General features: G+C 35.9%; 1 protein-coding gene across 5 annotated transcripts in view; it reads right to left on the bottom strand.

Annotated features, from left to right (window-relative positions):
• METTL25 (methyltransferase like 25) overlaps positions 1-27,607 on the bottom strand; it is a 62,720-nt gene that overhangs the window by 31,453 nt on the left and 3,660 nt on the right. For all 5 annotated transcript variants that reach the window (XM_075150546.1, XM_075150553.1, XM_075150559.1 and 2 more), the window contains exons 2-5: positions 24,120-24,284; positions 19,214-19,314; positions 13,027-13,659; positions 9,990-10,134 (exon numbers count right to left, since the gene is read on the bottom strand). In XM_075150546.1, the coding sequence (XP_075006647.1) occupies positions 9,990-10,134; positions 13,027-13,659; positions 19,214-19,314; positions 24,120-24,284 (1,044 nt within the window). The remainder of the gene's footprint in view (positions 1-9,989; positions 10,135-13,026; positions 13,660-19,213; positions 19,315-24,119; positions 24,285-27,607) is intronic.

Genomic DNA, 27,607 nt, shown 5'->3' with positions numbered 1-27,607 from the left:
TCATTCAATACTATGCTGAAGTCATTCAAATCCTACAAATTGTTTAGCCTACTTATATGCTGTAGACTGAAGGATTAGAACATGTACAATTGTCTATTTATGTTGACATGCTACAAAGATGTGTAAAAAGGCAATATCCTAAGACTTGTAAAAATCAATCGTCACTAAAACTGTGGCAGATATATTAAATGACTTCACAGAAACTATATTTCAAGACAAGAAAAAGTTTTCTGAAGTTCTCTATTTGAAAATGGCCTTTGCTTTCAAAAGAAAGCTTTCTCTTTTTATTATTTCAGTTTGAAACATTTTTTGTATTTGTTCTTCCTTGTCAAATATGATAACGTGTTTATTTACCTAGTTTGGTATAAAATGTAAGAGATTTTATGTTGAAACAATCCATTTTTTTCTGTTTCAAAAAAGGTAAATAGACAATTATTTGATACTTCATTTTTTCAAAATACTATTATTACATTCCTGCAGATGTTGCTGAAATAAGTGGTATATTGAACATGTGTAGTTCATAATTCTCATGATATTTTGTTTCCAGAGAATTCATGTTAAAATCCTTAATGACTGCTGGAGAAACAGGCATTAGTTCGCATACCATAAGCTCTTTGCTCATGACAAACAAAGGCTGTCACTATGCACAGACTATTCTTACAGAAGTCCGGGAAGGAATTACCCTATTCAGACCAGCAGAAAATACACAGCAACATTGTGCCTCAACAATGCTATAAATACTACCATCCAAACAGGAGAGTAATCTTGCTTACCAAGGATTCATAGGTTTGGTAATTCTTCTGCTATCAGTATAATTAGTCTTTTTGCACTTGATCTCAATAACAGTCATTATAAAAAAAAGTGACCTTTTTTTTTTTCTTCTCAGCTATGTAATTTTTATTATGTTCTAAATATTCTGACTCCATTTCAGAGAATGAAATTGTTAGGGTATTATTCTGAGTCTCCTTGAGAGAGCACAAGCTATGTGTGTTCTGCATGTGACAGAAGAAAAAAGGTTACTAACAGATAACTTTCTTAGGTCAGTAGTGTAATTGGCACAAGCAAACAAAACATTTTTCTTTCAATAGTTATAAAAGCAAAAAAAAAAAAATCTGTATGTTCTTTTGATAATAATTTGTATAGCCCTCAGTTTTTCTTTAATCTCAAATCTCTTCGACATTCTCATTCGACTCAGATATCTGAGTGTCTACAGAATTTCTTATAAATAGATAGTAGTTATAGGACTATCATTGTGATAAAGCTATAATGGATTGCTCAAGGAAACAAAGCATGGAAGAAAAGCTAAATGCAGTTCTTAAGCCACAGTCCTACTTCATAGAAGGAAATCATCAGATGAAATATCTAAAATTGAAGGATCCCCAGAAGAAGTTACAGAAAAACAGAAGTTGTAAACATTAAAAAATTGCCAAGGCTATATGGCATTCATCCGAAAACTAAAACAAGGATGAAATTGCAAACTGCAGTGTGCAACTTCTTGATTAAAACTCTTTGGTTCTAGAGATCTGAAAAGCAGGTAATGTAATATTAATGCTGTGAAGAGCTCAAGGGAAGGTCAAGGGAGCTTCCAAACACGAAGCCTCACACTCATATGGAGAGAAAGTATTTTAAAGAATAGAGTCATTGGATGTATGAGCAAACATAACATATTTGGGAAGAGTCAACATGACTTTCTTAAAGGGAAATCATATCTCACAAACATTGGAATTTTTTTGAAGGCTTAAAATAACACTTTGACAAGAAAGACAGAGTGGATTTCCAAATGGCATTCAACAAGACCATTAGAGAAACTATCAAAACACAGAACAAGATAAAAAGTATTCCTGTGGGTAAGTAATTGACAGAAACAAAGGACGGGAATAAAATATCATTTTTCACAGAGGACAGAGGTCACAAGCAAAGGCCTAAGGAGACTTGTGCTGGAGCAGGTTGTTGATCAAATTCATAAATGATCTGGAAAAGTTAATGAAGAGTTGGACAAAGTTTGCTGATGATCCTAAGCGTAATAAAAAATAGAACCATTTCTAATAAAAATTAGAGATGAAATGGCATATAAAATTCAATGTAGATGAAAGTGATTCAAATTGGGAAAAATGTTAACTTTAAACATACAATGAATGGCTTTGAACTGAGAGCTGACAGTTTGATGAAAAGATCAGCCCAGTACTAAGAAGAGGAAAAGAAATTAAGAATTATTAAGGAAAAAACCCAGAAAATACTATTATGCTACTATATAAATCCATGCTGCACCTGAATCTTGAATACTGTGTTTGGGTTTGTTTTTCTCACCTCAGATAACAAGTAATACCACCCAAAAAGGTGCAGAGAAGAGAAACAGGATTGTCGCAAGTAAGGACTATTTTATAACAGGAGCAAGTAATATGAAAAATTAAACCTGTAAAACAGATGATGGGGGAATGAAAAATCTGTAAAATCATGAATGCGACAATGAAAATAAACAGGGACAGATATGTATTGGCTTTTACACCCAAATTTAAGGGGCATAAAAATGAAACATGCAGTTAGTGGCCCTAAAACAATTAAAAGGAAATGCTGCTTCATGCAACAAGCAGTTGATTTCTTACTGTAGCATGCTATAGATGCTAAAAGTTTACATTATGTTCAAAAGTAATCTGAAGGATTCAAGGAATAAAAATCCATCAAGGGCTATTTAATGCAAATATATCACTTTGTTCAAAGAAGCTCATGACCCAAAACATGCTGGAAGGATGAGAGGGTATTTGGAGGAAGCATTGCTATGTACTCCCTATGATTTTATACTCTTCTATACATGCCTGCTATTGGCCTCTATGGAAGACAAGATACTGGAATAGAGGAACCTTTGATGTTAACATATTGCACAATTTCCACGTCTCTGTTATGGAGGCTGAAGCCAGGCTGTATGTTTATTTTGTATCTTCATTCCATTTTGTTATCAAAATATTATTTTATATAAAAATGGATTAGTCTTATTTCATATACTGATGCTACATCTGTCAAAAAGGCCTGAGAATGTGATATAAGCAATGTATACATTCAAACTATACTCTCAGGTCTATCAATGTAGCAGACAGAGTGTGAAAGCAAGCTAATTCATTAACACATGAAATTGTACTTCGACAGCAAAGCAAAGAATTACAGCTGTTCATTACCTGTGGAAGTGGAAACAGAAAGAAGTTTGCAAAATTCTCAGCTATTTCAAGTATTTAAGAATCTTGAAAAACACAACTAAAGATGTTTCTAATATAACACCATGAATACGATAAAAGTTTGGTGCTTATTTTAAAATTGGGATTATCTCAGTGGATTTATGCCAACTTAAACTAATCAAGGATCTGTTTCATAGTGTGTTTCAATCATAAAAATAACACAGAAATTATGTCACTCAATTTTTTCATTCCTTTAATAAACACCATTAATATGAAATTACAACAAATCTGTATTCAAAAGTGTTAAGCTTGGATCATAACCAAGGGACAGTTATTTATCTTTAGTGATTCTGAAATCCTTGAGGATTCATATTACGAAGTGATACCAAAATCTTGCACGCATTTTCCAGTACTAGGACAAAGGCAGAGTAATTATTGAGTAAAGTTTATTTAAGATGAATAAGTAATTCCAAACAATGATATAAAATTCTCGATAGCATCTTCTGAGATTGTAATTAAATGGAATTAAATGTAATTTTTCCTTCCCCTGAGATTTTTCAGTGGAAAGTAATCTTTATTACCCTCATCAAAATCCTTCACGCACAGCCTACTTTGTCTCTTTGTATACACTGCCAAACTCAGTCAAGGCAGTACTGAAACACAAATAACCCAACCTGTTTTGGGTCTTCCATGGCATCTATCTTCCATGACATAGAAGTATCTCAGTCTACTTCTAGGATTCCAAAGAAAGCAGAGGAACTACTTAAACTGCCTTTTTCCTTCATGGGAAAGACTAAATCTTCCTTGGCCAAAGACTTCACAGTTCCCTGAGTTTGTATTTTTCCTAAAAATCCCATCACTAAATGGGATTTTGCTGGGGGGAGCAGGGGCGAAGAAAAATGTTCTTCCATTTCAGGAAATAGAATCAGCTGTCATCGAAATAATTTTCAAAACCCAAACCTAGGGTATGCTTTAGTTACTGTGCACTATAGAAACCTTGGCTTTCTCAATTATAATCTCTTACTGTGTACACACACAAAATTATAAATGTAAGATAGTTTCAGGTTTTAATATATTTTTGATACATTTATTAATGAAAAATGATTTAGTAACTTAAATAGGTAATGCTGTCATTTAACATCTGTAAAACTTACCTAGTTAATATTTTTCCAAGTTTCATATTTTTTTCAGGATAAATTTTGACAGAAAACATCTGGATTTTAGTGACTAGTTAGCTCTGTCACAAATTCATGGAAATGTGCCCTGTGCAGCAATATCTAAAGATGCCTTGGAAAGGAAATCAAGCTTTTTGATCTTTTGCTTGGAAGTGTTTTCCTGTGTTGCCATGGTATCAGTGACAGCTATTTTAAGACACTGGCTGTGGAAAATCTTTGAAAATATACCTAGGCAACACATAAATCACCTGTACTCTAATACTTCTAAAACAGTGACTAATCTTTCTATATTTCAGTGGAACAGAGTGATATGGCGCCATTATGTTTGTGTAAGGAATCCTTTAGAAAATTCAGTTTTGAAGTTTTTGTCTGCTGAATCCACCTTATTCAAGGCCTTTTCAGTTTTCACAAATCTGATAAAATTCTGTAAGTGAATTTTGACTACCCTTTGCATCCCTTTCGGTTCCCTTAATTATGTTCACTAGCTTTTAAAAGTTAGAGCATAACAAATGTAGCCAAAGTTTATATTTACGTAACTTGAGAGTCCAAGGCTCTTACTCTTCTGGAAAAGGTTTGCTGACTTCTTCCAGAGTGCCTTAGCGACAAGCTACTCATCACAGCTTCCAGGATGGCTCTAGAACTCCTCTGCCCAGCACCTATCTTCTACTTCCTAGAGCAGTGACCTGACGTTGGAAATCCTTACAAAAACTGGAGTTCATGATTTGCAGTACTCAAGCTAATGTCAAAAAGGGTTTCTATCAGACAGCTATCATTGAAACTACCTATACAACTACACCTATGTCTTATTTCAAATTATGAAATATTTATAAAGAAGTAGCTCCTTAGCAAGACTCATGTTCATGTGTTCTTTCCGGAAAACAGAAGATATCATATTGAAGAATTTCACTGGTTTCTAGACTGGTACTGATGTGTTTGGTGGTACGAAGGATGGAAAGAAGAGAATTAGAATACAGAAACACATCAATTCCTTTTTAAGGAAAGTCAAATCTTTTTGAAAATATCTTAAATTTGCAGTTACTGTCTGTTAAAGGATAATCATAGTCCAGCTGGGACATTGCCCCAGAAATGTATTAGCTGAATGTACGATAAAACAGCTCCCAAAAATCCTAAGAATAGCTCCTGAACAGAGGCATAGAGTTTGTTTTAACCTAAAAATCATTAGCAAACTGATTTTTTCCAGAAAAAACTGCCATAATGGCTCACTACGTAAATAGACTTATGTAAAAAGTCTCTAATAAATAGTAAAATCCTTATTACTCTGCTGTAATTGACTATCCGCTGCAGTAACAGTGAAGAAAAACCCCAAAGGAATCAATTACACTAATGGCTAAGTGCATTTTATCCATAGAAGAATCTCTGTATAAACAGCCAATTCTCCTTAGAGAAAGCCAAAGTAAAACTACTTAGAATTTTCCAAGAACTGTCATAATATTCCTTATTAACTGAAATCTAGTATTTGGTACTCCTTATAACAGCAGTGAAATTTAAAGACAGGTGTTAAAAGTCACTGGCTTCAACTCTTTTAAATTGAATTGAAATTTGACATTACACAGCACTTCTTGGTTGTTGTAGTTACTAATAAATCAAAACAAAGGCTTTCATGATCTTAAGAGTTCAAAATTATTCCCAGCATAATTGGAAATGTGATCCCATTACAAAAATTTCCAGATGAATTGAGCTTATTTATAGACACATAGGAGGACATTGTATACTGATTGCAATATTCAAGACTGTGACTACTGGCACCTACTTTCACCAGAAATGTTCCCAAAGTATTCACAGCAGGTCCAATAGCAAACTGAATCAGACAATCTTGCAATATCTTTACTATTTTTAGAATATATGAGAAATGTAAGGCATTATTTTCCTCATAGTCACGAGACTCCTCAGAGACAAAAAACCCAAACTTGCGATAACCAAGGTGATTCAATAGCCCGCCAAAAATAGCATAGTAACATTTTGTTGATATTTTGTCAACTCACCACCTCAGACTTATAAACACTACATTAGACATCAAAACAGGTAAAATTTCTTCCCATGAATATCAATTAATTCCAATTAATATGAAGTGAAAAAGCAATTTTTTACTGGCCTCAAACAAGACTGATCTTGGTATTAATAAAATTTAACTGCCAAACAACATCAGCCTAGCCATCTCAAGTTATGGTAACCGCCAGATGCTTTTTTGTGGGCTGGCACATCTGCTTCAGCTAGGCTTATGAGAACAACCATCTGCATTTACATTAAAGAAAAAGAAACAGCAAAGATGGAAAACGTGCTACTTTGGGGGAAGGAGCTTTGAGGTGGACTTGCCTCAACGTTGTCCTCGAGAAGATAAAAAAGCTTTTAAACTGGGCAAAAAATGAATATAACTATAAAATAGAGCAATGACATTAAAACAGAGAAGCCTCAAAGCTACTAAGTTAAGATAAAATTAGTATAGAATGCTTTATAACAGAACTTCCCACTGTGTCCTCACAGGCAAGACCGTGCTTACTGGACTGATTTCAAACAAGCAAGTGACTTCCTGTGTTGCAGCAAATTCTACCCAATTTCCCTCTCTTAGGAAAATCTTCTATCCACCACCGCAGAGATCTAGCTCTACGTCTAATACTCAATCCTAATACTCAAACTAGTCTCTCCATGAAAGGCTTCTACAGGTCTCTGCAATCTCTTGTTGATGCCTAGATTAGCCAGTAGCTTCCCTAAGCTTAGTGTCAGAGCCTGGGCAAGTGAAGCACTACCTACAGTAGAGATTATATTGGCTCAGGGACCACACAAGCAAACTGGAAATACACAAGAGCATGTGACCAGATGGGATGCATTTCAGGAAGCTGAGGCAACTGGTTGGTGTCACACGAAGGCCACACTCTATCATCTTTGAAAGGCCATATCCATCACAGGAAGTTCCTGATGACAGGAAAAAGGCAAACATCACACCCATCTTCAGTCTAACCTCAGTCCTCAGTAAGCTTATGGAGCCAATTTTCCTGAAAACCATGCCCAGGCCCATGAAGAAAAAGGAGGAGATTGAGAATAGCTGGCAGGAAGTTACCAGGGATGGACAAACTTTATTGCCTTCTGTGATGCAGTGACTGGCTCCATGAACTAGGGGAGAGCATAGTCATCATTTACCTTGACTTTAGCAAGGCTTTCAGCAAGGTTTCCTTAGTATCTTTATAGATAAATTGGAAAGATATGACTCAGACAGATGGACTCTAAAGTGGGTAGAAAATTGATAGGACTCTGAAGCTTAACAGCGAAGCCTGCAGGTTAAGGGATGTGATTATTTCCCCTTCTTAGCACTTGGGAGAGTGAGAGTATCTAGAGTGCTTCTTTGGGCTCTCCAGCCCACCACACTGACTTACTGGAACGAGTTCAGTGGTGGCAAGAGGACTACAGGGCTGCAGAGAAGGTCAAGGAGGGATCTAACTGCTGTCTTCGACTACCTAAAGGAAAGGGAACAGAAAAGATTAGGCTGGACTCTTCTTGGAAGTGCACAGTGAAAAGACAATAGAATAATGCACAAGAGCTGCAAATTCTGAATAGATACGAGGAAAAAAACTTCATGGTGAGGGCAAACATTGGAATGGGCTGCTGAATCACTGCCCTTGGAGATATTCAAAACATGACTGGACAAGGCCCTGAACAACCTGATCTAAGTTGGCCCTGCCTTGCACCGCGCTCTGGACCAGATGACCTCCAGAAGCCACTTCCAAGTTAAATTATTTCATCACGATTCTATGATTTTGGAAGCAGTACCAAAATTCACTTGCCTCAGACAGCGATAAGAGGAATTAGTTTACTTCCTGTACAAGTGAATTGTTGGATCCATACCATCTGATTAGTTAGAGTCCTCTAGCATCCTCTAGAATCCTTTGTCAGTTTGAAATCCATGCATAGGAAGTGTAGACACAAGCCATAGTGCTAATTCTTTCCCCTTTTCCCTTTGAAGAAATTTTAGCTCTTAGATATTGTTGGTCCTTGTGCTCTTACCCCTCCACTGCGCATTTACGAACAAGACATACAGTAGATGACTTTTCCAGGGGAATACAACAGCATTATAGATTTTAGAGTATGTACCCTCACAGTAATAGTAAAAAAAAATCCATTTTTTTGAGCATCACTGGAACTACTTATGTGTTCTTTCCCAAAAAAAGAATACTGTAATTTCCTTTTATTCTGTCTAAAGCTTATTCTTTGAGAATAATTTTTATCCTTCAAGCTGAGAAAAATCAAACAGCTAGAAATTCCAACATGCAATTTGGCTTCATTTCCATACTGCTATGAAACTGCAGTATCTCTTACCACCGTGTATGTACATCTGCTTGTTTGAACTTAGAATAGGTTATCACACCTGGTCCTTCGGTGGTGTTTGAGTAACAATAATTTAGTAAAGCCTTATGCACTGGTCTGGAAGAAGTAATCCTACGGCTAGAACAGGAAGTTGTGTCCGCTTTGTAATAATAAGAAACAACCAAATGTTTCAGACACACAAACTTAATGACAAGTGCCTGAAAAGTTTATCATTTTTTAAAACTCTGATGTAAAAGGAATTGTATGTTTTTTACTAATCGCATTTCTATAACTTAGAAATTTCGATTCTACTTTCTTTGTTTTTGGGGTGATCTGAAGTATTGTGAAATAACTGAAACTAATACACTGCAAAAACTCTTAAAATTGTTGCAGAGCAAGATAAAAACAACATTAAAAGATCATTAAAGCAAGCAAGAGCTAGCATGTGTCATGGTCAGTCTGGGGCTGTGCCTTAGCTGCCTGAGCAGCCAACCGGTAAAGAGCAGCAGCTGGGTTCCACCTGCATTTCTGTCCCTGAAGTTCCCTGAAAGACCTGAAATAAACTTTGCCAATCCACCCCCTCTCAGATTTGGTTGATATGATGATCGGGTTCTAGGACTTCGGCAGACGGTCATTTAGACAGCTCAGCTACATAGCACTTGCCTCAGGAAAGCCAGCTACTTAATGTTTTTCATTATGCAGAATTTACCTTTCAAGTAAAGATACCAACTTTCTATCAAAAATGAAAAAAACCCACATTTGAAGGAAAATTTGCCTATAGTGTGAATCCCCAAATAATTTTCAGGTTGTCTTCCCAAGAAAAACTGTTATATAGGTACTGTCCCATAATGTTCTAAACTGGCAATGCCCCAGAGCACAGCACTCAGATGAGTGTTTTTTGGACTAATAACTTACATTACAAGGACTTAATTCTGCTCATAGTCGTACATGTACAACTCAACATAAACGGATGTTGCATGCAGACAGCCAAGGGCAAAATCTGGTACAAAATATTTCAAAAGGATGAAAACATATTGGACTAAAAAAGCCTCCACATTTTACAAGTGAAGTAATGGAATAAAACCAGCTGTATTCATAGCCATATAAAAACATTCTGCATTAATGTCCCTAATTTCAGTAAGAATATTAGGAATATTGGCGTAACAGAAAAGCTACAGGGCATTTGGGAGTGAATGACCCACATAATGTAATTAAAACCAGTACTAAATAAGCCACTGGAAAGGAACAAACACAAGGAGGTTATTAATTAAAAGGTATAATACTCTCAACATGCAAACTGGCAGCCACAAGTTAAGCTCAGAAGAATTACCTTCTTGGTTTTCAAACTGTTCTGACAACAGATGGTAGCAGCAGCCTACACTGCAAACTGCTTTGATTTCAGGCTTGGCAGTAAAAATTCGTAGTGTATTTGCAGCAAGATCGCCACATGTATGTAGACCCACCATCACACAGTCCTAAGAAGAAAAAGAAAAAAAAGCAGCAATAAAACATCTCCCTCTTCAACTGAAAGAGCACGAATAACAACAACAAACACCAAAACCCAAACATGCTGCAAATGGTTATTGAGCTGTAAGTTTAAACATACAACTCCATGAGGACTTCTGCTGTTCTGTTCTAGAATTTTTCAATGCATAATAAAAGCTCTTCCGTGCTAAGAAGACATGGTGCGTTGCCGCTGTGGAGAGACAGACTGCTCATCGCTTTGTTCAGGTAAGGAACTGCGCATCTCTGCATGCTACCTTCACCGGCCATGAGGAAGCAGAAGTCCAAGACTATGAATAGCAGCAGGTTTACCTGCATGGAAGGGAACATCTACGTGGTGACTGGACATGGGCCATTTTCTCTTGTCCTTCCTAGGTTTCCTGTTATTGTTATACTACCACTGCTACTTCCTTTTCTTACTTCAGATTTACTGCTGTAAATTTGGCTGGACCTATCTATGGCATTTCTGCTACGTTAAGTTGCTGAAATCAAAACCATTTCCTAAATATAAATGTAATGTGAAGAGCAGGCTTTGTTATTTCCAAAACTGTAGTACTGCCAGAGCTTTGCAGTGTGCCTACTACTATTCAACAACAAATGGGCATTTTCTTCCATAGCACAAAGTAAGAACTTTTGCTTCAGACGCTCTGTTCTTCTGTCCATTCTATTTCCTGCTTTCCTTTTTCCTCTATTTCCATTTTGCCTCTATTTCTCCATCCAAATTATCCCTCTTCTCACCATTTGTAACAAGATATTTCTCTGCCGGCATTATTAGTTGGAATCTACATGGTAAACATGGTGTTGCTTTGAATTTCAGCCTTATTTATTAACAAGGTTATCAACAAGAAATTAGTCCAGAGATGTTAAACTGGGATACTTTTCTATAATCATTCTGACTTTATATGCACATCTATTTTTGCTGCTCTGTATCTGATTTGCTCACCCATCAGTATTACATAGCATATGTATGTGCGAAAGAGTAAAACCTCCCCTTTCCTCTGTTTTTTTAATTCTTCCTGTCCCCCTTCTCACCTTCTACTTTGTGCTGCTTCTCTGTGCTTGCCCTCTCCTTGCCTTAGGATCCAAAATTTTTAGGTGGCAAAAATTCACTTTCAGTCCAGCTTAGTTTTTAAAGACTTTTTTCCTATCAGTCAGCTTCAGCTCACCATTCCACAAAGCTTTTCCCACTTCTAATTACAGAAACAGTGGAACAAGACTAAAGTTTGGAAGCTAAGGGAAGATGTGCACTTGTGAGGGCAGGACAGGACCCCAGGACAGGAAAGTTAGAGAGATTCTTTCAGGAGGAAGCTAGTGGAAGATGCCTACCACATGCAAGATAGAGGAAACGCACTGCAATGCTCAAAACTCCTGAACAATACGAGGGCAGTCTGTCTGTGTCAGGTACCCTTTTGGACCATCATTGACTTCAGTGAGGTTGCCTGGGTATAACTGAAAGTACTTTCTGGATCGTTGGCTTAAGTGTAGCAAAATTTGGTATCTCAATATTAGTCCTGGGCTATATACAAACATGCATTCTTATACCCATGTTTCATCAGCAGATTAATTTCAGAACTTACAGTATGAATCAGTAAATGCTAATTTTACCCATTCCCCATTTGTTCCCAGCTTAGGAAAATTTGAGAAAAAAAATCAAATTATGGTTACAATAAAAAATTGTAAATATTTGTAAAACTATTTCTAAAAAATATTTTATTTCTAAAAATTCTCAAAATACCTTTAAAACATGTAAATGATTGCACATTTTAAAGCTTCTTAATTACACACATTCATCACACATAATGTGCAGTTTGGTTATTACTATTTTTTAACACAATGAAGCTTTTACCTTTTCTGACAGTAATTTTTTTTTATAAAGAAAGGCAGTAATATAGGATTTCTTCTACCTTTTACATTACACAAATTACATGCTAAAGGGATACAAAATCCAACAGTGCAAATGTAAAGGCATATGCTTCATCAACAAACCCTGCTGCTCAGAGTGTCTTTTGCAGACAGACATGAGCTTGCTCCACACGTTCTCAGATACTCAGTAGGATTTATTAGCACAAGTTACAGGGCCATCAGCACAAAACTATGGTCTTGAATCAGAGATTAATTACACACCTGAATATATTAGTTCAGTTACTACTGAACACAGACAAGCTTTTATCTTTCCATAAAAGACTGAATTTACGTTAGCTCAGGCATAGGAACTAAACAGCCATACAGCTTGTGTCACTGTCTTTGGGCAGCTGAGCTTGGGCTTGTTTGTGTAGATGCAATCCCTGCCAGCTAGTAAATTACTAAATGAACTTAAAGTAACTCTGGAAAGTCAAAATACAAAAACATTATTTGCAAATAGGGCTCTTTACAAACTCTTTATGTTGAGTACTATACACAATAAATTCTCCTATGCCTTCAAAGTTTAAGTGAAATTACCAAAATATAAAACTTAAAAAATAAGAAATTTCAGGAAAATTGAAATTCCAGTGCTTAATATATCCATCTACGTGGTAAATATAACTCTTTTCATAATAATTAGATGTTATCTATACCCACAATTGCAAAATACCTGAATGTGCTAATATGTATGCTGTTAAGTTTGACAGCTCGTTATTATCTAGTCCATAAATTCTAAAGGCTGCTTTACATATTCAAAATAATCCCAACACAAATATTAAAATAGAAGAACAATCTGTATCTGCTAGACATACTTCAGCTAACTGGATGAAAAACATTATTGGGCCAGAATATTCATTTACACCACTGACAGCACTCTCCGTACACTCAGCAAACATTATGCACATATGAAAATGGCAATATAAAGACAATGGACAATCTACTTCCAGTATTAGTAAAATAACCTCCAGATCTGTTATGATGTCACCGAGTTCTGTTTCTGCAGTGATGCAAGAGGTCAATGGAAAATACAGGTTTGATTCACTCGACTTGCTTGCTTTAGCCTTGAGAGATGCCATTTTTCTTTGCACCTTTTCCTCTTCACAGAGTTCCCCACAGTTACACTGAGATGAAGAAAAAACTTCTACGGCATCAGCAGGCAGAATGTTTAGAATAGCAAGAACTTCTTCAGAAAGTTTGCTCTCATCAGATTGTGTCCGAGCCACCAAATCAACTTCAGTTTGCCTGCTGGTTTCAGACGTAGCTATTTCTGTGAAACCACAAGAAGGAACTAAATCTTGGATAGTCACTTGGTCCTGATTTTGAAGACTGCTGTCATTATTTAAGGGCTTTTCATTGATTGCTTTACATTTAATTTCACTTTCCACTGGCCTGTCATTTGCCTTTTCCAACCTCTGGCTTTTGAGGTTTGCTCTTCCTCGACTCTGATATGCTCTCCAGTGTTTCTTCAATTTTCTGTTCCTTTCATGAGCACCATTAGTGTTGGTGTTTGAGGAGTCAATTCCATAAACTTTTAAGTTATATTGCATGGACAAAAATGAACTCAGGTAGCCTTTTCCAGAACCTATATCAATCACCTAGATAGTGGGGAAAAAAAGAAAATAAAATTTGCTATATTAATGAGCAACAAGACATACTTCAATCAAATGCAAAATAATTCCCTAAAAATTTAAGCATGTATTTAATAGCTACTTTATCAGTAGTATCACCCCTCCTAACACACTTAGTTCTTTTGCTTTGTTGGTCCACCTTCTGACTTTAAAACACAGAATTAAGTCTTAACTGATTTGCTCCAGAAAACAGACACGGCAATGCTTAGCAATGCACATGTCCTGACTCTTCTGGGAAAGACTTTCAGTATATTTTTTGACACAGAACTTCCTTCTGCTAAAGAAAATAACCATAAACCACCACCACCTGCCCTTGCTAAACTGGGTCAGGATATACAGTTAGCAAACGAAGTGTTCACAGTATTTAGCTTCAGGCACCTAGCTCCCATACTGAGGAGTCTACTACCACGAGGTGTAGAGAAATAAGCACCTTCAGATTCAGTGCCCAGCTTAATCACTTCAGTTGTGACCTAAAGTTAGGTGATAATTATACCCCCTTTTATGTCAGAATGCTTATTTATACTGCTTTCCCATTCTGTGAAAATGATCCATATAACTTCGATTAACATGAGGATGCTTTTGTCATAAAACAAAGGGGCTCATATGTCACATGTGCTTTCCACTGGCTCTTCTGGAAGGAGGAATGAATAGAAGGGATAACCAGCTGACAGTTTACTTTGTCTCATAGTTGATAGCATGTGCTAGCTGAGTGACTGATATAACACAGGAAGGAAAACACTACACAGAGTAGTAGCAGAAACAAGGGTAACCTAAGACCATTAAGTACATAATCACAGCTTTATATCATGTGTGTTTTAATTTGTAATAAATACATAACAAAATATCTTACAAGAATAGGCAGAGTGGCATTTCTCTAAGGAAAGAAAATGATAACGTTCAGTACTGTTCAGGTATCTACCAAAAATTATATTGACTAGATATAATGACTTCTTTGTAGATATTCCTGAAAGTGTTTGATTCAAGAACATCTATGTCTCGTTCTTGGTCTGTCACACGTTCGTAAGAAAGCTTACACTGATATTTGAGAGTCCAAATAGCAGCATACACTACACGGATCCATCTTTCAACCGCATAGTTTTTTACCAGGTAAGAATACTCAGTACAGCAATATTCTTACTGAAATGAAAAAGAAAGATTTATTCCTTATTCTAAGAAAGCTAAAGATTTGTACAGCCATGGAATTAGAAAGAAAAATTTGAACCAATATCACTAAAGACTAGGTAAAACAGTGGAGAACGCACAATTAGGTAAAAATTGTTTACCCAGGCTGCACATGGCTTTCTCATCTACACTTGTCATGTGATATTGCTACATATTTGCCGTCTAGGTACGCTACAATCCTCAAATTTCTTGAATGAAATCAGTACAGGAGTGGATTTGTTGAAATAAAATTGATATGATCTAAGCATACTTTTTGAAAATGTCATTTATTTGTCACATTTATCACCAATATTCGCCTAGATTATTTAAAAGTTAAGGAAAGAAAAGCGTTCAAGGAACACTTTACCCACTATTTTATGTAACGGATATTACTATTATGCAGAATATGCACACCTCCACTCCTAGAAGGTTTTTAATTATTTCTGTGAAAGGCAGCATTTGGACACAAGAGTCAGCTAGTGAATTATTCCTAACTCCTACGTGTGACCTCTAGTGGCTGTAAAGACAAACTGCTGTTTGCATAAGTTTTTTTCAGTTGTTTCCAAGTAAAAAGAAAACAGTAATATATTGTTAAATTAGCACTGGGAGAATAGTTTTAAAACGAAAGGAAAATTTGACTAAAAATAAGCAGGCAATGATCTTGTGCTAAACAAACAGACGGCATTAAATTAATCCCTGTTTTACCTTCCCTTGATTACATAAGGAAAGGTAATCAGCAATCCATAGCGTATCTGCCAAGCATGAACTTTTAAAATGAATTTCCATGATATAATGAAGTCCAAAGGTCTTGTCCATAGCGAGTTGGGTACTATGTTTAAACACAATTTCTGGCACAGTGCAATCAAGAACTTCATTTCCAGAAGGATTCCAACATTTCTCAGCACCAAATCACAAATTTAATGGATGCTGAATGCAGAATTATATCATACTTGCATTACACATTGCAACTCTTGCTGCACATGCTACAAATTCCAAGGAAAACTTTCACAAATGCATTAAAGAAAACAAATGTGCATTTAAACAAAGAAGAATAATCACTGGCTTCTTTGCAGAGTTTAATTAAGAACTTCTTTATAAAATAAAGTTCCACTTGGACAATAGGAACAATGTTTAAAGGGGGCAGTAAACAACTGAAAAAAAACCTTTAGTTAGTTTGCTTTAACGTTTTAATTCAAATCATTAACCTACAAGTGATTACAGTAGTTAATAAAATGTTTGCTTTTATTTTCATTTTACTACTTATTATACTACATTATAAAATACCACAAGACAGTAATATCCTCTACCACCCATTATACATTATGGGTATGGAGGTGAAATGGAGGGCATTTTTCAAGCCGTCAGTGATCTATAATACCTGAAAGAAACACCCTGAGGACACGTGCTGTTGTAAAACACGTGTTGTGTTTTCATAGCTCTAGATTTTTTAATTAAATGCCGCATATATTTTGTTTTGCGAGAAGGATAGAAAAAAATCAATAAGGAACAAACTCTCCTAAAACTTTACAATTCCTATATTTTTTTTAAGTTGAAAGGTAACCAAAACAAAAGGAGTCGCTTTTTTAATAACTGAGAAGGAGGCTTTTCTTTTTTTTTTAAATGTAACTGCAAAGCTCTTTTCATATATTAGGGATTTGTAACTTTGCACAAATAAATTTTGTTACAGTGCATGACTAAAATGGAAAAAAGTTAATATAGAGTAGTCAGCATTTCATATTCAGTGATATACTGCAACAATATTTTTCATTAAATGTTACAATTTTTTCAAAAAATAAACAGAAAATAATCCTTTGCCTAAAGATACTCCAAGCCATCTGATAAAAGTGCATAATCACTGCATGAGATTGCAGCATATTGACAGATACTTAATAATGATTGGTTTGAGATTTTATTAGTAACCAGCTACATCGGGACTTAGGTTAGGTTATTAAGGTGGCTCTACTTTTTTACTCTTTGAATATGGGTTTTCCTTTCCTTTCATTCCTGAATCTCACAGGAACTATTTAATATCTAAAAGAAAATGCTATATGAAACACCACCTTCCAGCAAACGCAGAGAACATTTAGTAGTGCATTATCAGCAAACTTCACTCTCCTACAGCTTTTTCAGTACGTGAAAGTCTTCAACACTTGAACAACTAATACTTGCCTGAAGCAAAAGGTAAGCAAGGCAAAAGACATGCTAATGATAGAAGAAATTACTTTCACAGATCTGCTGCTACCGTACTTCTATTCTTTACAGAGCGCATCCTCCTTACAGCTGCTGAGGGCACCCACGCTTGTCACCGCGGCTGGCTCCTGACAGAGCTGCTGGAGAGATCGCCTTCCGTCGCCGTAAGGGATCACAGATGCTCGCAAATTGATTGCATCTCATCCAGTAATAGTTGGCCTTAACTGCAGCTCTCTGTTTACTTGGTAATCCCCGTTGTAAGGAGAAGACCGCCTAGAACTTTGCCTTCATCAGTCGTTCCTCACAAAACAGATGGTCAGGATTCAGAGTTTTCATCTCTCTTTCCAAGGATGCCACAGGCCTGGCCCAAACCTATCAAGAGTGCTGCATCATTTACATTACCTAAAGTAAACGCAGTCTGAGCCAAGTAACCTCCTCATCAAAGTTCAGCTTCAGCAACTCCGAGCTGAACCCAAGTTTTGGGGCCTGCCCTTCGGTCTATGGCGGCAGCAGCAGCCACTCGGGACGCTGCAGTTACATCTCTACCGCTAAACTGAACAGAGCACGGCCATGTACTCTACCCCCGGCACACGACTGGCATTAATTTTTAGCACCCCCCTGGTGCGGGTATGAGGGAGGCCAACCAGCGCTCTCCCATTACAAAGGCCAGGCACGATATGGGGGACAAGATAACACCCGAGACCGCAGTAATACAGACTTGGCCCGCCCAGCTGCAGCTGTCTCGTCCCCCTTACCCACACCTGATACATTCATTTTAAACTATACTCAGACGCATTTACTTAGGAAAAAAAAAGGCTGAAAGAGAGTATGTTCAGCATAAAATCTGGGCAGATACCTTACTAATCTTTGGTTTTAAACAAATACAGTTTGTCCTCCACAAATCTTTGTGGGAATGAACATTAGGCTGGAGGAAGTTAGTCTCCATTTACACTTACAGCCCCTTGCACAGAACGCAAGTGCAGCTCAGATGTAGAAAGGAATCAAATGCAGTGTCCAGAGCCAGTAGTCATCTACAGTTTAAAGCGAGGATGAAGCTACATTAGCCAGTTACTAGCATTAGAGATTAAAAAGATTAAACCAACTCAGTTCACCCAGATACTTAAAAATTTAGTCTTACCGCAACAAAGACCTAAGATGTGGAATGTAACAGAAAGTTTAACATTGAAAAAGCTTACAGTAAAATTACATGTATGTAAACTGAGGAAATGGTATTGGTGTACTTTTGTCTAATAGAATGTGAAATACAGTACTCAGAAAAGTCAAGTATTGTTGTGACGCTTGTGTTTTGTCAACGGATCCATAAGTAAACATCTACAAGGTTTTAATGCAATAGTGACTTGCACTGTGCAATCATAATTACATGTTTAAAAAAAAAGGGTAAGTCACAATCAAATTTGAGAAAGGAATCTTGCAATTCTTCGCCATCCAAGGATGAACTTGCGATCTGATGTATGAAACGGCCAATTCTTAGAGTAATCACTGGGTGATAATGGTGTTGGGTATCCAGATCTCATACGTGTTCTACCAAAGGTACTTCACGCACACTCTGCTACATAAATCTCTGCTTAATCTGGTCTCTCTTCAAACTAAAAAGGTCATAACTAAATTCCTAATTGATAGATCTCAATCCATGTTAAATAAAGGTGAACAACATTAAACAATAGGAAACAATTTAAATCTCTTGTGCCAGAATAAGATGAGCTTTCAAACTTTCTCAGATTTTCTGCTTTGATCTCTATGTGGCACGCTTGTGTGCTTGACAGAAGGAAAAGAACGAAGTTTTGCTCTCCTGCTGATGCTTATGGTAAATTGCCAGCAATATAATACTGATAAACATGGCAGTGCCCACACATAGCAAAAAGCAGTACAATTTTTAGCTGCTCAACATATAGAGGATGATTATAATTTCTTAAAATTTGTCATGAGTCATAAAATGATTATGACTCAGTGAAAGGCAGCTCCTTTGGAATGATACATTTTTCAACAAAATTGTCCTTCATTTTGACCCTAACGGCTCTTCATTAGCTACAATTATTTACAGGAAAAATAAGAACAGCATTGATAGAATATCAAAATTATGTATCCGAACACAATAAGGAGAATAATTTGGAAGGTACACGGTAACATACAGTAAGAAATGCTTTCTTACCTGCTTTATACCACAATAATTCGCCATGTTGTCTACCAACTCTGACATCACCTGCACTTCATGTGATTTCTTATTATTCATAAACTCATCAGTTTTGATACCTGGATCAGATTAAGACAATAAATACACATTAACACAACCCATAATAATAAATATTTGTGGTGAGAAAAAATACCAGTCTAAAAATATGCTATAGTATTTTTATATTTTAAGGATAGTAATTTTTAATTAAAAACTCACTAAATTATCACAAGACTAATCTTCTGAATTACAGATGAATTAGTAAAATTCAACACACTGTAAAACTGAGTACTGTTAATGTAGTTTTTTTAAGATGTAGCATATCTAATACCTGACTGGATATTAGACAATAGCTACTATTATAAAACTGTACTATTTCTTCCTGTTCATTAAAAAGTATGTATTTTTGTGTTGTTTATCACATTTACCTTTATATATATGAAATATAAGGGCAGGGAAAATTAATAATCACACAGTATGGCTTGTTAATTCTGCAGATTTGCTCACAATATCAAGCGGGAGATATCTCAAATAAAAGTTATGAGCGATGCTGGGGAAATTCAAAGGAAGATGCACTTTTATTTTCCTTATTTACCCTATAGATGGATTATAGAACTGTTACATCTTTATGGTAGAAAATCACTCATTACAGTGTTGCTGGAGAACGTGTTAATGAGATGGAGTCAATTTCTACCATAGGGTTACTGCTTGTGGAGAATACCAAGCACCCACTCGCTAATCTCTACATCCCCCAAGCAAAGGAGGAGCTCAGAAGTTGCTCCCTTGGGAGAAACCCACACATTTCTCTTAGGCGACCAACACTCCAGTACACTTGGCTCTAGTTAAATTGGTGGAAATTTTTGTAAGTCTGAGTGATGGCAGAAGAAACTGGACCATTACTGATGAGCATGCTCCTAGAAAACAAGACTTTTCTACATGACTAGGCAGATTAATATACTTTCCCATTCTCTGCTTTTTGCACAGTATGTGTTCATCTGTCCAGAAACCGATCATTAGGCAAAAACTATGTTCATTCCTTGATCAGATCATGCTGGGAACAGAGCCAAGAGTGTTACTTCTTTAAAAGAGAGTGGGGAATTGAACTGAGCTCATGAGAAACCTAGTGTTTTCTCTATTTTTCCCCAAACCCACAGGATCTGTCTATTTCTTAAACATCTGGTTTTTTATAATAAACTGTTATGACAATACTTAAAATCTAATATAGACTCTATGAACTGACAAAAGAAAAAATAGACTAAAATACTGTTAAAACAAATAGCAGAAACAAGTAATCTTTCACTAAAGATTCTGCTTAACTTTAAAACTGTGAAGATCTACACGGTGTCCTAAAATCCTCTTAATTTGTAAGCATTTCAAATGAAAGAAAAAAAGATGAAAAATTTAAAAAAAAAAGTCTCTTTTTTTGTTTATATTTGAACATTTTAGTGTCTGGATAGGCTCATCAGAAGAAGACGCAAAATGGGAACAGGAAGAAACAGACATTTAACTTCTTGACAGAAATAAAAGTTGTTTGACTGTTCTCCAAAGCAGCACTGTCACTTTGAACTATCACCACGTATTGCACCTTTTACTCTTTGCTATAGTATGAACTCAAAAGACTGAATTGTGTAACGCTGTGTGAAGTACCATTTCAGAGAGCACTTAAGACAAATTAAGTATTTCAAACATGGAAGAAATCCAGAAATAAGACCCAACTTACAAAAGCTGAGGTTCCAGGTAGAAAAATCATAGTTTGCTTATACTTACATACATAAAGTATTTATCACCTTAGCTACTAAAGTTTCTTAACCATTTTTAGACTTCTTTTCCTTCCTTTTGCAGAATGAACACTCTGCTTATATTTCAGCTCAGGGAGAATGATACTGTTTGCAGAAAATTATAGATTTTTTATCAATTTTGTTGTTGCTGCATTTTCTGCAACATTCTGATAGATTTTTTTACATTATTTTGAAAAAACAAGCAGACATATTACAATCCAATAGAAAAACTGTATTTGGGGACTGTTTTATATTGCCAACAGAACTGCAAATTTTAAAAAAAATATATACAGGTGTTTTAAACAAGCTGTGTAAATTCATTCTGCTATCACAAAATTACTTCCTGGAAACAAATAATTATACATATAGATTTCCTTATTATGTATACAACTTAAGCAAGCAGAACAAATACTAATTTCAAAAACCATAAGAAACTTAGAGATCCATCTCCTTTTGTGATGAAGAAAGAAAGTGGCGTTCGAATACTTCACAATAGTACCCTGGATATAATAGAATAACCGAAAGCTTAATGTTACTAGTTTTAGCTGGTACTGAAATGTTGAAACAACCCCTAGCACAGGTAGCTGTTTTCCATTTGAAAAACCGTTTCAACTCTATAACGCCATTTACAGCTACATCTTTAGTTGTGAAGCCGAACAAATTGAGGAGAGACGGTCTTTTATAGAGGGCTAATGCAGATCTTCCTAAGGGTTTTATACCCCAGCTACCTGTGGAAATTCAGATACACCAGACAGATAAAAAAAAGAAATTCACAGTCCACACAAGACACCACCTATACAGAAGCTACACTACTATGATTTAATTCCATAAGCCAGAGTGAGGGACTGGGATAACCATATACTGAAAAAACATTAAGGCTGAGTGATATTCCAGTACATGGAATTTAAAGACGGATTCGTTAAGAGTCACTGCATGACTACTACCTTGGCCATAAACACACTGCAAAGGTGGAGAGTACTCTTAATCCAATACTCTAGCAACCCTCGCCTCTTATATCAGATATGAACCCTGTAACAAGAGAAATTCTCCCTGCTGGCTTCCTCCCCTTGGGCCAGGCTCTTCCAGACCCCGTGTGCTCCGTGCAAGCAACCTGATGGTGCAGCAAGGACCACAGTGACCTTCGTTAGGGAGCAATGGAGAAAGCCCTTTAGACTCAGAACTCCATCCTGAGTAGCTGTGTCCACAATATGCTTAAAATGTTTGTGCTTACCAATTATTCCAAGGAAGGATAGCATGTCTACATTAAGATGGTGAAGAAGTTAGAGAACTATGCAAGTATGCAAACTGTGGGAACAGGCTCATAAGCATGTTTGTCTTAGAACAAGGAAATGTATTAAAAACATCTGAAACATAAATGGAATTATCCTGATGCATACTTTTCAGAATATAAGCAAGGCTATCGTAAAGTTGCCAGTTTTCTCAGACTTACACTTCTCTTGACTTGCAAGCTTTAGTATGTCAGGAAACAAATATGTTTTCTGAAATACAGAATTAAGTCCAAAATATCTAAAATAGCTTAAAGTTAAAAGATCACAACTTTCATTTGGCAACTCGCACGTTATGAATCCATAATTTGGTATTTTGCTTCTGCCAAATGATTACCAGGAACTTCAATTAAGTTAATTTAACTGATACTTACTGCCAATTCAACACAAAGGTTTTGAATTATAATACCATTGTATACATTTGGAACAAGTTTTACTTTTTCTAGGAAGTACAATTTAGAATTACTGCATCACAAACCCAGTTACCCAACCGAGCAGCACTCCTGCAAGACACAGAATAAAATACTCAGCAATTGTCTTATTCTTGATGCTCCATTCTGTATGACAAAAAGATGAAAGAATCCTTGCATTTTTGTCTAAGAAAGCTAATCCAGGTATGAACTCAAATATGAGTATAACAAGGTAGAACTACAGAATTACAGAGAATTAAGCAGGGAATGAGAGCATAATGAAAATGAAAAGAGCTAAAAAGCAAGTGAAAGAAAAGCAGCATACAGTTGCTAAACAAGAAAAAAGGGCTTCAGATGAACTAATAGCAGAAGGAAAGAAGCCAGAAAATAAACTTACAGTAAGACTAATGCACAACAAACCATTAAGACTATCTTAGCTATGGCATTTTAGCAATTCTGAAGAAATGGAAAACTGGGGAGTCAACCATGGAAAATGGCAAAATTGGAAAGAGAAGATAACTGTAGAAAATGGGAGACATGCCCAACATATATAATGGTGTTATCACTTAGGATAAGAAACATCAGAGTTTTAACGTATTATAGAGATAAAACGCACTAGAAAGCAAAGGCAGAGAACTGCTCAGTCTGTCTCTGAAAAACTAATGAGAAATCTGAAAGACAGTGACAAATCTATAATGACTGAGGATTCAATGAAAAGCACATTTTTAGTGAAAATTATAGCAAAGTAAGTATAAATGCCAGTTTATCATCTGATACAAAAAATATAATCAGGGGCAAGACTTGCAGTGTCCAACTTGATGCCAACTTGAGAGTGTTTTAATCCAATTTCTTTAACTACAGAAAATGAAATTACTCTAGTTTTATGACACATATTTGGTACTGGTCCAAAACATACAGAATGAATAAAACTGTCTTTTTTTTTTTTGAGACATCAGACACTTATTGGGCCGTATTCAGCTAAACGCCAAAGCACATATTTAACATTAAATAAAAGGTGTAACAAAAAAAAAACATTTGCCAGATTTTAGGGTGAGACTTCTAAAAAAAAGCAAGAATAGCAACCATGATTCCTGCTGCTTAGGGAGAAGAAAAACAAAGAGAATTAACACGACATCTCAAATAATGATGTGCCCGCTTGCCTATCTCATCCCCTTTAAAACTGAATCTCAGGAAGGGTCTATAGGTACTGAATGCTGTGACCCCTCTGCTCAAATTTTAGCAGGAGAATCCATTTTCCAAACAAAGGCAATGAAGAAACTATCTAGCAATAAATGAAAATTGAAGTGAGAAGCGTGTAGGAAACAAAAAACCCACCAAACCACCCTCCAAAACCAAAACTCTGCAGGTCCTATAGTGAAAAATAAAAATTTAAATACAAATGTAAATATACCTGCTGTTCCTTGATTGTCTCCTCTCAGTGCTACAAGTACATCTTCTAATGGGGTACAGACTCCAACGTTAGACAAAGAATAATACTTAGCAGCCAGGGCAAATAAATGTACATTGATAAGCTTCTTAGAGTTTTCACAAAACACATTGGAAAACATGTCATCATCTGTATGGAAAAGAAAAAGAAAATACTTCTGTTAACAGGGCTTAACGTCTCTGTAATAGTGCTGACAGAACTACATGCAATAAATACGTAGTATCAGACAGAAGTAACAATTTTTTTCACTCGCATAAGTGGGAAAATTCATTATTTTTATTGAGCTGTATTCCCCTTCAGAACCGAGGTCAAATTTTGCTCTTAGTTTAACTAGTGTAAATATGGAAAAACCTATTATTTTAGCAGAGCTACTTTAGTATAATCAACAAGAGAATTCAGTCAACTTTATCACTTTCTTTGTTTACAAACTTGCTCATTATGCATTTCCCAGTTACTCCCATCTGACAATATATACTACCAGATTTTTTTAAGAAATACAGCTGTTCAATATACGAAATATTTTGATTTACAATCACTATATTCACATACTTTCCAAGTTGCTTTGTAACTGGTGAATCTGCTGGGAGAATTACATTAATTTTTATTACCAATCAGGTGTGAGCCAAAGTTAGATTCCAATGCATATTTTGTTTGACTCAAGACGAAATGCTTGTTTGGTATTACTTGGTTCTTAGTTTCAAAAATGTACATTTATTTTTAAGTGAAACATATTGGTATGAATAATTTATTAATTCTGCGATTGTTTTTTATTGTCTCATTCCTCCCTATTTTAGCTAAAACTATTGTGAATGTAGTCTGAATCAGTAACAATGCATAGAAATCTTTAGGTCTGATGCAGCAGGAAGAAATCACTGATCTGTCAAGAAAGAGAACAAGGTTTAAGAGACTCAACAAGCAATTATATGCCAACAATTATTGAGAATGCGATAGAGATGAGACATTAAGTCAAAAGGTGCAGAGGGATATTTTGACCAGCTGTTCAGCAGTTTTGCCAGGTGAAGAAGAAATCTAATTTTCTTGATGAGAAGTGGGTGTTCCACATTGTTTCATGCATATTATGACCTCTTTGAATTAGTATTGTATTTAGTATAACACACTGGAGAAAAGTCAGGCCCATTCTAATATGCATTTCTCTTGTTCTTTACCTCCAAATTTTATTTCCTCAGTGACCAGTATGGTTTGGGGTTTTTTTTCATTTTAGAAAACTGAGGCACCTAACACTGAAACATATAATCTTTTTAGCAACTGGCACACATTTTTAAATATACTGGCCAACCTTGTATGACAAAACAAAACAAAAATCAGTCAAGCAAAAAACTTTCCCCCAGAATTCACTTTTCTTCATGACATAACATTATATGAAATAAAGGAGATTTGAAAGTACATTGGAATGTCGTCCTGTTACAAAATACTTCTTTAACATATGTTACAAAACATTTCTTTAACATATGTGAGATGCACGAGAAACATCTGAATAAAATTTTATTTTTGTAATTTTCATTCTTATACATGTGTATTACATACCTATTAAATGTATTTTGGTTTATAAGCAGTATTTTTTCAAAATGTCTCGCTAGATATTGGGTGGTTTTAATTGACCTTTATATTTTAAATACACTGAACTGTATCACTACTGAAAAAAAATGCTTTCTATCATTACAGTGACATCAGATACTTGGGGGTGCAAGAAGAAATACTGCCATTCTTCCTGTATAACACGATAGCAATAAAATTCATGAAAACAGGTCACTGTCACATAACAAGTCTATTAGAAGATGCTTTTGTTGACTCCAAGTGTACTAATATATGCGTTCTTTCAGTAATATTAACCAGCTTAGAATTATTCTTAATGTAAACTTTCTAGTGGTATTAGTAGAAATAAACAGAAAAAATATAAACCAACATGAAATATCCTGTAGGTGTATCACATTTATGTATTTGCTTTAGTTCAAAAGGCAGAAATGAATGCAAATGTAACTGACAAATTAGGTACCTATATGTTGTTTATAAACATGATCTGTTTGGACACTTGAGACATGTTTGTTTCGCTGTACTGTTAAGTACATTGGTTTCCTTTATTGGAAATAAACTCACTATGCCAATGTTAACACCAGCCCTCCTATGCATGGTACCGAAAGAGATGCTGGAAAAGGTTTGTTTCAAAGCGTCAGACTTGCCTACCATCTCAGCCCAGAACGGCATCCCAGTCCAACGGAACTTTCTACAAGGTCTAGGCCAGCATATGTATCTCTTCATCCAGAAAAGTCATTCTGAGCGGACAATTAATTAAAAATTGGGCACAAATACGCACACAGCGATGACACGCCTGCACAAGCTACCACGAGTTAAATATTTTGTTTAGGTAATTACATCAATACTGTACTGAAGCTATATCTGGAGTCAAAGCTAGGGCTCCCTCATCAATTTCTACTGCAAGGTCTATAGTCACCGTTTTTCAAACTGAATCAACAGCAGCTTCTTGGATACCGTAATGGCCATACCCGCAACATCTACCAAATGACTAAATGCAAGAATGCCATTGACCTAAGACACCTCGCTTCTACACCACCAGTCATCATCCAAAACACAGCAAAAAACAGTATCCCTCATCTCCTCTGTAAGGAACGCGTATTATATACCTCACTGGCAACTTTCACCCAACAATGACTGTGGAAATAAACATCACGTGGATTACATATACAAACTTGCTACAGTACAAAAAGAAAACTATCATCAACGATGCACATACCCATCTTGCACCACACTACCTGACACCGATACTGAAAATCATTAAACCTACACCCTTGAAGAAATTTATCCTTACTTTTCCCATCTAACTTTCAAATAGCTCACCAAGATCAACAGCATAAGCACTCTGCAGATTAGAGTTCACAATATTTAGCAACCCAATCTTCCTTTCACCTTACTTCCTGCTGATCCCACTGTATCGCACAAATACAACTTATCTTGAAACTTCATAACTTTCCTAGGTTAAAGACTGATAATTGAAATCTGGAGTTTTCTGCTTCTTTGTCAGAACTCGTGAAAAGCTTATAAGCCCACCACTTGCCTGCTTTCACTTTTTCAGCACCCGACATAAAATACATTAACTCTCCTTACAAATCTCACTTAACTGAAATTAAACGTAGTAATACCCATGTTCTATAACTTCCCTGAATTTGGTTATCTGATGGAAGAACACGAACAGAACTAGTAGGATCTCATACAAGATCACTAGTATACTGTCTGTAATAACACTCCTACCAAATTTAAATTGTTGTCCCAGCCTGCCAGCTAAAAGAAAAAAAACAACTATATTAAGGTATCTGAAGCATGACTTCAAGTTATGGAATGGCAGTTGTTGGACTACATATTATTTATGAATATTAAAAATGTTAGTTTTCTCAAAATGTTTCTACTTTGGTTGCTCA

This window comes from Calonectris borealis, chromosome 1 (genome assembly GCF_964195595.1).
Source record: "Calonectris borealis chromosome 1, bCalBor7.hap1.2, whole genome shotgun sequence".
NCBI lineage: Eukaryota > Metazoa > Chordata > Aves > Procellariiformes > Procellariidae > Calonectris > Calonectris borealis.
The sequence above is the reverse complement of the archived record's forward strand: the minus strand, read 5'-3'. Positions and strand labels throughout refer to the sequence as shown.